This window comes from Abramis brama, assembly GCF_963993115.1.
Source record: "Abramis brama genome assembly, chromosome: 1".
NCBI lineage: Eukaryota > Metazoa > Chordata > Actinopteri > Cypriniformes > Leuciscidae > Abramis > Abramis brama.
This window is the reverse complement of record NC_139963.1, coordinates 42,190,985-42,203,836: the sequence shown is the minus strand read 5'-3', so window position 1 is coordinate 42,203,836 and position 12,852 is coordinate 42,190,985. Positions and strand designations below refer to the sequence as shown.

General features: G+C 38.6%; 1 protein-coding gene across 43 annotated transcripts in view; it reads right to left on the bottom strand.

The window, feature by feature from the left end:
• Nucleotides 1–12,852, bottom strand: part of nfixb (nuclear factor I/Xb) — a 171,966-nt gene that overhangs the window by 30,705 nt on the left and 128,409 nt on the right. For 24 of the 43 annotated variants that reach the window (XM_084128593.1, XM_084128579.1, XM_084128604.1 and 21 more), the window contains 4 exons: nucleotides 6,020–6,082; nucleotides 3,150–3,224; nucleotides 2,474–2,585; nucleotides 464–591 (listed from right to left, as the gene is read on the bottom strand). In XM_084128593.1, coding sequence (XP_083984719.1) covers nucleotides 464–591; nucleotides 2,474–2,585; nucleotides 3,150–3,224; nucleotides 6,020–6,082 — 378 coding nt within the window. Of the gene's footprint in view, nucleotides 1–463; nucleotides 592–883; nucleotides 920–2,473; nucleotides 2,586–3,149; nucleotides 3,225–6,019; nucleotides 6,083–12,852 lie in introns of all 43 variants that reach the window. The other 19 variants (XM_084128571.1, XM_084128574.1, XM_084128582.1 and 16 more) reach the window with 1 other exon arrangement.

Here is a 12,852-nt window from a genome sequence, read left to right as displayed (position 1 = left end):
TTGCATTTTTGTCCCAATCTTATTTATTCTTGTGGTCTATAGAAGTATAGGAAGATGCTAGGCAGGCACAGAGAAAAAAAAGAGAGAGCGAGAGCGAGAGAGATTAATGGGTTGGTGGATAAAAGGAAAAGTCTGGCCCCTCACACAGCCCTTGTGTCCACTTATTCAGTGAATATACTGATCAAAAATTGTCCAATTGGATCCGATTGTAGAGCTTCGTCAGACTAGATGGCTTTTCATTTGACAAGAAGAAGAAATAAGCCTTCGATGAACAATTGTCCAGCTCGTTCAATACTGAACGCCGGTCCCTCACAGCCTTTTCTTCGTTCACGCCAAAATCATTTTGGTGTCTACGCTGACTATGTAGACTTTCATTGGCACAGCACCAAATATAAAGAAATGTATGGATTTTTCAAGTGGAGCGTGTGAAGAGCCAGAGGGCTTCTGGGTAAAGTGACTGTACCTGCATCAACATCATTGGGCCAGCCGCTGGGCTGGGACGCTCCCGGGGCAGGAGAACGTCCCGAATAGAAGACATCGTCCACCGGGCTCTCCATCTCACTGTCATCAATGGATTTACGCTTGTTGGAGCTGAAAGAGAAAAGAAAGAAAGATTTCATTTAACGCAAGCTTGCATGTTGTGTAACATCTGAAAATGCAATATCATTTGGTTTAATATCATTTGCATTTCTTTTCTTTTCTTGCCTGGTTTTAAAAATGGGAATGTTTTAATTACAAATCATTTTACAATTGAAAAATCTGTCCATTTAAACATTACAGCCCACCCAAAATCATCAGCAACGTAAGATCACTTAGCAGAATGAGACATTAGATGAGCAAAGACAGTATAGAGTTAGACAGCAGAGACGGAAGTGTGGAGTACCTCCGCGGGAGACTGGCATACAACTCCATCTCAGTCCTGCAGCGTTTGAAACATGACGACAAGACGAGAGAGAAGGGACAGGAGAAGAGAAAGGTAAAGAGACAACAATGACAGCAATCGAGCAGACACAGCTGAGAGCAGCAGAGAAAAGAGACAGAAATATATATATGGACAAAGAGGAAAGCAAGAACGTGTGAGTGCTGCCAACATGCATTAAAGGGTTAGTTCACCCAAAAATGAAAATTCTGTCAGTAATTACTCACCCTCATGTTGTTCCAACCGCGTAAGACCTTCGTTCATCTTCGGAACACAAATTAAGATATTTTTGATTAAATCTGAGAGTTGTCTCACTCCTCCATAGGCTGCTATGTGACCGAAACTTGCTGGCCCAGAAAAGTTATTAAAGAGATCGTTAATATAGTCCAAGTGACTCCAGTGGCTCAATCTTAAGTATATCAAGCGACGAGAATACTTTTTGTGCGCAAAAACAAACAAAAATAACAACTTTATTCCACTATTCATTTCCTTCTCTCTGGGCCTCGTAGTGTTTTTGCGCTGCGCGTCTGTGTTGCACGTCATCACGCATCACACACATGACCGGCGTCGGCCAATAGTGAGCCTACGTGGTGACGTGTAACACAGACGCGCTGCGCAAAAACACTACGCGAACCAACTAGAGGTCCAGAGAGAAGGAAATGAATAGTGGAATAAAGTTGTTATTTTTGTTTGTTTTTGCGCACAAAAAGTATTCTCGTCGCTTGATATACTTAAGATTGAGCCACTGGAGTCACTTGGACTATATTAACGATCTCTTTAATAACTTTTCTAGGCCAGCAAGTTTCGGTCACATAGCAGCCTATGGAGGAGTGAGACAGGGCTCAGTTTTCATCAAAAATATCTTAATTTGTGTTCCGAAGATGAACGAAGGTCTTACGCGGTTGGAACAACATGAGGGTGAGTAATTACTGACAGAATTTTCATTTTTGGGTGAACTAACCCTTTAAAGCTACTAAACCAGAGACGGATCGACTTGTAAAGCTGTTTTAAAGCATGCAAGAGTTTATTAGTATAGAGACAGAAATTAACCAAAAATGCCACCAAAATTCTAAATGTTGCTCTATAATTCTGCAGGTTTTTTATGCATAACATCCGATGTTATGAAAAAAATTATATTCTAGCCCTCCAGTTAATTTGAAATATTTATATGGGGAAAAAAACATCTTTCATTTTTAAGTAAAAAAATAATAATAATTTTACTAATATTGTTGTAAGAATAGTAATTATTAAATAAATAAAATAAATATGTTAAAATTTAAAGAAATGTATATTACTGTTTCATTTTATCTTTCTAAAGATTGATCAGAAATCATGACTTTTTTTTTTTAAATAAATAATGATAAAATAAATGTATACATTAAAACACATTAAACATTTTAACTTTTACATTTTAGCATAGTGGTCTCTTGCATGGAACCCCCTTTTATTTGGTAATTGGCACCCAAAAATGTATAACATCTGGCATAGGAAAATGTGTGTGCGTGAGTGTGTGTGTGTGTGCGTGCGCGAGTGAGTGTGTGTGTGCGCGCGCACCTGGTGGATGGCGTGGACGTAATGGAGCGGCGACCCAGGTTGATGTTGTAGTATCCAGGACTGTCAAGGTCGGCCAGAGAGAAGTTGGGTCCGGATGCTGTGGCAACTGGTGCTGAATTAGATGCAGACAGAGAGAAGTCAGATAAATCAATCCCATCATCCATCGCTGTTCTCATGACATGCTTCTCCAGTGACGCGAGTCTATAAAAACCTTGTCAGTGAAGACATTAACAATGTTACAAAAGATTTCTATTTCTATTGCTGTTCTTTTGAACTTTCTATTCATCAAAGAATCATGAAAAAATGTCAGTGTTTCCATAAAATATAAAGCAGCAAAACTGTTTTCAACATTGATAATAATAAGAAATAATGCTTGATCATCAAATAATCATATTAGCATGATTTCTGAAGGATAATGTGACACTGAAGTCACAGGAATAAATTACATTTTAACATAAACTAACACAGAACCCTACTTTTGTCTGTAATATATAAGTGTACATTTTATTTTATTAGCTTTTTGCTGTTTAATTAGTATGTTACAATTGAATTTTTTTTGTGTGTGTGTGTGTGTGTGTGTGTGTGTGATTTTAAGTATTTATAATAATAAATAATAAAATGTTGATATTTAAGAGTGATGGCTGTTGATGAGAAAGCTGCAGCTCATGTGACTTACTCTGTGACACACGGACCAGCTCCGCCACGTTCCACACGCCTGACGTCACGAAGCAGTCCTGGAAACTCAAGTGCCCTGGAGAGAGAGAGAGAGAGAGAGAGAGAGAGAGAGAGAGAGAGAGAGAGAGAGAGAGAGAGAGAATGAAAACACACTACAGCAACAAATATGGGAAAAACCCATATTTACTCATCTGCACCTGTCAAACACACGCACACACAAAATAAACACGGCTCAATTGTCATAAAAAGGCCGAGAGCATATAATTACAGTCATCGGCTGGCACATGTTCCCCATCTCGAAGGAATAACAGGCTACCCTGTACTTATGGTTAAACTCCAACCCAGCGCTCCAATCTCCACTAAAGCTTAATGAGGACACTAAAAATGCTTTATGTCACACTCAAGAGTGTGTTTTCAGCCGAAGTGTGTGTGTGTGTGTGAGACGCTGCATACAAATATACAAACGTATTTGCTTTTGCTGTGCATATGGGATTTCAATATGTACTTTTGTGTGTGTGGGCAAAACGGGTGAATGAGCCATGCTTCCACACCCATCTGTAGTGCTGGCTGAGGTCAGCGCCTGTGTGTGTGTGTGTGCCGGTTAACCGCAGCGAGGCCAGCGCATGAGCTCAGTGTCGCCCGCGCCACAGCCATGTGGTTCCCATCAGCCAATCACGGAGTGATTTATAAGCGTTTCACCATTCTCCGTCACAGCCGACATAGCAACACTGTACTATAATAAACTCTGATGGAAATCGCTTCAGCGCACTCTCGCGGCGAGAGAAAGTCATGGTGTGCATGTGACTTTACTAACGTAAATAAACCGCCGTACAGTATCAATCGCCCCGTATTTGTGCGTCTGTGGAGAGCGGCTCACCCACAGATCCATCTGTCGACTGGCTGGAGTGGAATATGGTGACTGACACGATGATTAGCGCAGGGATTTCATCATGCCGATTCAACCAGTGCTAACCAGAGCTTGGCATTCATCAGATTAACTAATCAGACGACATCAGATGAGAGTTTAGAAGATTCAAGCAGACTGCTTTCTAAACAATCAGGTTTTTTCTATTTATTTTTATTTTGTGCAGAATTTTATGTTCAGCAAAGAAAGAACCCTCTAGAAGAACCATTTTGGGGGGGGGGGGGGGTGAATAAATAAGGGGTTAATATGGCGCTGTCATAGAAGAACCATACAGTGAACAGTCTGTAAAAGAACCATTTTTTAGTGTATAGAACATTTTAAAAATCTAAAGAACTACAAATAACTTTAAAATAAGGTTGTTGTTTTTTTTAATCTGCATTATGGTTCCACGTAGAACCTAACAGAACCACAAAGGCTATGTCCTTTTCAGAAAGAACCTTTGTGGTTCAATTAGGTTCTACGTGGAACCATACTGTCAATAAAGAACCTATATTTTTCAGAGTGTAGGAATCTTGAGTTAATTTCATAGTTCTTGATGTTTCATTATAGGTTCTTCAGATTAGTGTTTACAGTTCCAGGAACTTTAAGGCCCAAGCATCTAGATGATTTTCTAAAGAACTAGTAGAGAATTAAAAGTTATTTGTGGAGTTTTTAAAGGAATAGCACATCTAAAATAAAAATAAAAATAAAATCCAGCAGTATTTAATCACGTTATATGTCAGTTTAAAACTTTCTATCTTCTATGGAAAACAAAGTTGAGCAAAAAGATGAACTTTAGCAGAACGTTGACACTAACCTTATGGAAGTGGGCAATGAGACCCCTTCTACCTAACATCTCCTTTTGTGTTCCACAGAAGAAAGTCATGGGTTTGGAAAGACATGAGAACTCCTAAAACTAAAGGTTCTTTATTTCCATTATGGTTCCATTAAGAAACTTTCCATAGTAGAAAATGTTCTTTGCAGTGGAAAAGATTCTTTAGATTATTAAAATCACTACAAAAATGCACTGTAAAAAAAATCTGAAATTGAGAAAACTCAAACTTGAGGACTGAGCATACTCAACTTATGGGAAATGTGTTGTTTTTTATCAACTTAACAATTAAAGCTAGTCTGCTATTTCAACCAACATAATATAGTAAGTTCAACAGACTAACGTTTTTTTACTTGTGGATCCAAGTTCAACAAGCTTTTTAAGCAAAGCAGAACTTTCTTAGTTTGTCTAACTTGTGTTTCACTTTGTTTAGCAAACTGACAAGATTATAAAGAGTTACTTCTATACAACAAACACTACAACAGGAGAAAAAAACAAACTAATTCCGAATAATAAGTATTTGCCATCATATAGTTCAATCAACCTATAAAATAGATTTGTCTTACTAAATGGAATTTGCATTTTTCTTCAGTGTGGTTCTTTTAAGATTGTTTCACATAACGGTTCTAGGGGGAACCAAGAACCCCTTTTTGGTTCTTCCAGGCACCTTTAAGTGAAGTTTTAATTAAATGCAGACTTTAATTTCTGTGTCGTCTGGCAATAGACGTGTACGTGTGTGTGTGTGTGTGTGTGTGTGTGTGTGTGTGTGTGTGTGTGTGTGTGTGTGTGTGTGTGTACCTGTTTTTCTATCCCGGTGGGGACTTCAACCTGAATGCACACAGACTCATGGGGACTCGTGTCACAGTGGGGACCTAAATAGAGGTCCCCATGGGTAAACAAGCTTATAAATCATACAGAATGAGTTTTTTTGGAAATGTAAAAATGCAGAAAGTTTCCTGTGATGGGTAGGTTTAGGGGTAGGGTTAGTGTAAGGAGATAGAATATACCGTTTGTACAGTATAAAAACCATTAAGTCTATGGAGAGTCCCCACAAAGATAGTAAACCAGACATGTGTGTGTGTGTGTGTGTGTGTGTGTGTGTGTGTGTGTGAGATTTTCGTCGTGCTTGACACACCATTGGGCGGAGGCTTGATGTCTGCTTCTCCTTGTTGGTTGGAGTTATCCGATTGTCCAGATTCTGCAAAGCCGACAGAAAGAGAAAGAGAGAGAGAGAAAGGAAGGAGGGAAGAAAGAGAGCCGATTAAACATGGGACGTCTGGGTTCAGTCCAAAGGTGCCAGAATCAATTAGCAGATGTAGAACATTCAGAATATTCTCTGCCAGCACACATTCAATGTAGCGCTGAGGCGACGCAGCTGGAAATGAGACATGCAAAATGTGCTCTGGTTCTGGATCATTTACATGATATTCAGGAAAGTTTTGGACCTTTATACATGAAATCTGATGTTCTGTCTTGTTAGTTGGAATTTGACTTGTCATACACTATCGATCAAAAGTTTGTGGTCGGTGTGAATCTTTGATGTTTCTGAAAGTCGTCTTTTATGTTCACCAAGGCTGCATTTATTTGATCAAAAATACATACAGCAAAACTGTAATATTGCAAAATATTATAGCAATTCAAAATAATTGTTTTCTATGTTAATATATTGTCAAATGTAGTTTATTCCTGTGATCAAAGCTGTATTTTCTGCCCCATTACTCCAGTCTTCAGTGTCACATGATCCTTCAGAAATCATTCTAATATGATGATTTGATGCTCAATAAACATTTCTAACTATTATCAATGTTGAAAACAGTTGTGCTGCTTAATATTTTTTGGAAATTGTAATGCTTTTTTTCAGGATTCTTTGCTGCATAGAAAGTTCAAAAGAACAGCATTTACTTGAAATAGAAATATTTTGTAACATTATAAATGCCTTTCTTTACACTTATGATCGATTTAATGTGTCCCATTTCTTTAAAAAAAATAATTTAATCATTCTGACAGCAAACTTTTAAACAGTAGTGTAGGTTTGTCACATTACAATTACTATTGCTGATAGCCTTGGATTGGTGAGTAAACAAACCTGTAAAGTACTCGAATAATACCTCAAATTACATTGCTTTCAGAATCAAATTCTGCCTAGGTGAATAAATAATATAATAAATATATAACATAATAAATTATATTGTATTATTTTAATATAATAATATCAAAATGAAGTCATAAAACCACAAAACAGTCTTTCGACCATGAAACAAGATCTTTAGCCCGGCAACACAGACCCCAGGTGTGTTAAAAAAACACTTCAGGACTTGGTCAGCCGGGTCTACAGTTGTTGTTTTTTTGTCTTCTAGCGAGTAAAAACACAGCGACACACACTTTAGGCTAGTCCATTTTAGGCTTGAAGTTGCGCTGCTAATCTGAAATATAAATCTGCAAAATACACATCCGAGAGCAGCCTGGTGAAACCCAACTCTGCCGTATAGCTCATAAGATGTAGACAAAGGCTGGTGTGCAGCCATCGAGTTGTTTTGACAATGTCTCCGTAGGCTTTTTATCTTAGAAAGTATAGTGATCTTGGAGAGAGACCAGACCCCTGCGGCTGTTTGAGTTGGCCAAGACTCACTAACCCCTTTTTTCTATATGCACCGTGGTTTTGACTAACTATAGACCCTCAGAAGGATGTCACTTGGTTACTTTGGCCTTTCCATGTCTCTGCTGAGCATTGATACTTAAGTCACCTCTTCAGCCAATCATACTTATGTTATTTAAGTGTTTTTAGCATGTTTGCTAGTTGCTAGGGGGGTTCTGGGTGTGCGCTTACTAGCCCATATTCTGGTCTCAATATATGGCTTGAATTTGTTCAAAGTATGAGAAATAGCAGTAGTGGTGTTTAGCCTTAGCATGCACCACTAATTACGTGCATCAACAGAATGTGGTTTAAAAAAACAACACTATACGTTACGAAGGAAAAAACAAATGCGTCAGCCCCCTCTTTCCTTCTTTTCTCTCTCTCGCACCCCTTCGCTTGCTGCTGTTGTTGTATGGAATCCTGGCAGCCATCTTAGTGCTTGGCAGCCATCTTAGCATTGGCGGTACCAGAGCATTCCAGCTAGCTTACAAAAGCACCCACACACAGACACACACTCCTCTCACAGAGAGAAAAACTCTCATCCAACACACTATACGCTAAAAGGCTCGCAAATGAAGGTTATTTTCAGCTACTTGTGCTAAATGCTAATTGACGGGGAAAAATATCGCTTTTTGTTCGCAGATGCTGATACTGTGAGTTGATACCGTGAGCTGACACGTCAGTAAAGGTGCTTTAGCAGACCCAGTTGGATGTAAAGCCCTTTAATTTACTCATCCAATCTCATTTTAAATGTTATATATTATAAAAATGCTTACAAAAACTACTTTAGTGGTAGCATGATATACAGTAGTTCAGTCCCCGTCTTTCACCTGAGTCCCCCTAAAAAAACTTAACTCCTAAAAATCTGTAAAAATAAATGTAAAAAATGTTTTATTTTTATCAATATCAATTTTTATTTTTATTTAATGATTTATCATTACCGGCAGCCATGTGCAGGCCGGTAATGATCACATTTCACTGCATTCTATAATGTAAATTGGATTCTAATCAGAATCATTGGCTGTGTCTGAAAACGCCCCATACACCCTTAAAAAGGGCACTATTTGAGGGGACAGACATTTGCAGTGGTGTTCCCGAAAACATAGTGGACCTTATCGAGTGCACTTAGTCTATCCCACAATAATGAGTGTACAACTGATGTACACTCAACGCTAGAGAATACCCAAAATGCACCGTTTGAAACAGTTTGAGGGGTGTGCCGAATGACTTCCCACATCTGACCAGATGACACAGTCTCTGAATTCACTCGCTCGTTTTCATTCACTCTTTCAAATGGACCATATTAGTGGAGTAATGTAGGGAATAGTGAATGAGTGTATAGAGGGCAATTTTGAACACAGAACTAAATACCAAAACAAAATAATGGCTACCAATGGATTGTGTGAATTCAGAACAGCTATATTCCGAATTGATTGGCGCCCTCTGGTGGTGTGGAAGTATGAGCGCAGCTTAAGGAGACGTCTCGGATGACCTCCAATCCAATTACATGGCACATTAGTGAAGCTCACTATGCAGAACTGGACGCCAGTGAATGAGAGAGGCCGCGCTATTGGGCACAGACAAAGCGTGGATGAGCAGGGGGCCAGATCATCAAAACTCAAACACACAAAGGAGAGACTGTCCATTATTAGAGCACAGACTCCAGCCTATGGAGTCCAATCAACACTGTTATCAGCATGCAACCACACACACACAGACACACACACATGCTACTGCATCCAACAATGTTCATGCTAATCCTTATCTTCCCAGCACACACAGTCAAAGGACCCCTGAACACACCATGCCAAAGATACTGCGCGACACATACACACACAGTGGCAATGGGGTTTTAACATTACAAAAGTGTCTTTACAATGAAAAAGCACTTCTCCAGTAAGTTTAAAATTGAAAACGATTGTTTGACAGGGTATTTAAAACTATTACCATCCCTAAACAGCAAGTGCTGATCATTCACACACCCATTTCTTACAAGACGACGTCTAATTGATTAATTTAGCATGCACATATTCATAAATGACTGTGCTTGTGAGAGCAAAGACATATTTGTTATTATATTCACCATTTTGGTTTGTTCTGCCTTTTGTAGAGGTAAACTTAATGGGTTTGACCTAGGATCTTCAAAATGTTTTCGCAAAGGCATCACTTTGTTTCTCAAAGTTTGTGTTAGTGAACTAAACAAACCCCTAACCCTGAATATTCAACTTTGACACTTAACTCAACCTGTGCCATCTGTAATGTTACTTTAATCACTCAATAATCACGCAAAACACCAAAGCATCTACGCTAAAAATCCACATGGCATCCTAACTAGCGCTTCCCAACTAAACACACTCGTTTATTGAATATTACTTCAAATACTACTAGCAAATATTATTATAAAGTACTACCACAAATGGTTCAACAATTTGTTTCTGTATGAGGGTTTTATAGTTCAATTGAACTCTTAGCAACAACTCTAAAACAATCTGCAACATAAAAAAAACATGACATCAACTGGAAAGCAAAGTTGTTTTAGAGGCGGAGCCTCTAAACTGAACTCATCTGAACTGATTACATTTCGATGAAAGATTACTAAAATATAACTTATAATCTGACCCCAAACTTTTGAACGCAAAAAGTATGTGCACAAAAAGCCAACAAAAAGTACAAAAGCACAAAAAGTAAAATAAGAAAGTAAAAGGGTCAACTTTGACTTAACTTTAAGTGAAATTGGTCCAAATTTATCTTTACCCTAAAGAGAAAACATTACCTCTCTCTCTTTCTCAGTGTGTGTGTGTTTTAGTTGGAGAGACATGTTAGATCCCCTGGATTCAAACGTCAAGGCTTTTGATGACAAATACGTGGAAAATGTATACCGCATGAAAATGTGCAATGCATTTCCCTGAAAAAAACAAAACCCCAATGCACACGCCTCCACACCCTAGGTACACACACATATGCACACACACACAACGGTGCAGAATGAAGAGGCAGCACAGCTTTTCCAATTGGGTTTTGCTTAAGAGGTTTATCGGTATGTTGCTAAACATTCTGACCTTTTTTTTTAATCCGTAATGCGCTTAAAATGTTCCAAACCCTCCTAATCCCCACGGCGATCCCACACAGATGTTCTCTGAGCTCTTTTATTGGACTTTATTTGAGTATTTGCCCCCCTCCACCGGCACTTATTTATTCATTTCCTATCTTATGAAAGCACACTCCATCCTGTGCCCGCGCCCCCTCAGCCCTGCGTTTCCCAGCAGCCCCTGCAGCGAATGAAATCAGGCAGCTTGTGCTTTTAAAGGGGGTCTATACCTGCTCCGGACCCCCCCGGCCCTGTGTATGCTTCTAGATTAATATGTATGTGAACGCTCACGGGGAGCGGATATGAAATGGGAACGTGTAAAAGTGGCAGGTGTGTTTGGAGTTTGCATGTAAGTGTGTGTGTGTGCGAGCATGTATGCGCGTGCATATGCACACGGGTATTACGGTGAAAAACTGGGCATGGATTTGTGTTTCCTCTGGCACACACGTCTGTGAGCACGTATGTGCATTTGTATGCGCTTGGGTGAGTGTGTGAATGTTGTCGATGCAATCGCTGGCCACACATATTGCATATTGAGCATTGCATGATGGCTGTACATGTATAAGTTAGAGGATAGTTTAAAGGGATAGTTCACTCAAAAATGAAAATTTGGTCATTGTTTACTCGCCCTCATGTGATTCCAAACACATTTAACTTTCTTTCGTGGACATTAAAAGGAGATGTTTGGTAGAGCGTTCACGCTGCACTTTTCCACACACTGAAAGTAAATGTGGTAAGATGCCATTAAAAGGCTTTTACTCTATATGAAGTCTTTTGAAACCTAATTTTTGACATACAGTATGAGCCATATGAACACTTTTTATGGTGCTTTAATGTATAGTGCTTTTGGTCACCATCCAATTCTATTGAAAAAAAAAAGAAGAAAAAAAAAGATATAACCTGTTTCCTGAATATTTCTTAAGTTTCTTTTTTTATTACAGCTTAAGAAAATGCTTTCCCCCCCAAAAAAATCATCAGTGTTGCAGATTAAAAAATTAACAGCAATATTATTTTAGTATTATTTGTATGTTATTATATTTATTACTATATTGAATTACCTTTTATTTATTTTTTTATTTTAAATAAATTATTATGACTAGAAAATTATTTATATAAACCAAGTATTTTCCAAATATTATAAGTTATTAGTATACGGTGCACCAATTTAAACTAGTATAAAATGTTTATTTATTCATACATGAAAATATTTATTTTCATTTTAGTTTTAGTAATATTTGTGCTTTTGTCATTTTTATTAGTTTTGATTTCTTTTTATATTCCCATTCAGCCTTAAATTATTTTTTATTTCAGTTTTTCGTTTTAGCATATTACTTCAACTTATTTTATTTAATTTAGTTGCAATGCAACATTTCTCATTTTCATTCAAATGTTTCAGCTAATATTTATATTATAATATATTTCAGCTTTAATTAAATAAACTTTTTTTTTTAAGTTTTAGTTGTATTTAGCAACAACAAGACTGTTTTGGAACATCATAAGGGTAAGTGAATGACGACAGTGTTTTCATTTTCGGGTGAGCTGTTCCTTTAAGGCCCTTGCGCACGTTCTGTTTACGGACACACAAATGTAGATTCTCTACGTTTCTGTTTACGCATGTGTGTGTGTGTGTTTGTCTGGTCTGGGTCATGCCAAAGAGGAGCAGGTGTGTAGGGATCTGCCCTGCATCGCCCGCTGCCCATCTGTGTGCCCGTCTGTGCCCGCTCCGTGCCAACTACACACCCGGTGCACAGAAAGACGGTGAGAACCAGAGCGGGGAGGGGGAATAGAGACGTTCACAACAGCAGCTTTAACGCAAAAGAAGCCTGGACACACGGTATGGCTGAGAACTGAAAAACTGGAAATGGAAAAAAAAAAAGGAGAAAAAAGAGAGAGAAAAACAGAGCGAGAGAAAGTTGGCATGCCGCCCATCTCTTTCATGTTCTGTCCTCTTCTCGTCTGATTAGAGAGATGTAACCAAGCAGCTGGCACAGATAGACACAGTCTGCCGCTCTCAGAGGATAACGGCCAACATCTAATCTATACATTTACTATGTACACACATCAAAGACACACACACATACACACACACACACACCTTATCGTAATCTAATCCATTTACTACTCATGCAGAACTGAGCCTAAAGGAGAGCGATAACACACACACACACACACGGACGCATCTCTCCGTGGGTGTTTTGCATGCTGTGATTTCAGTGTCGTCGCCCCAATTTAGCATTTAAAACTT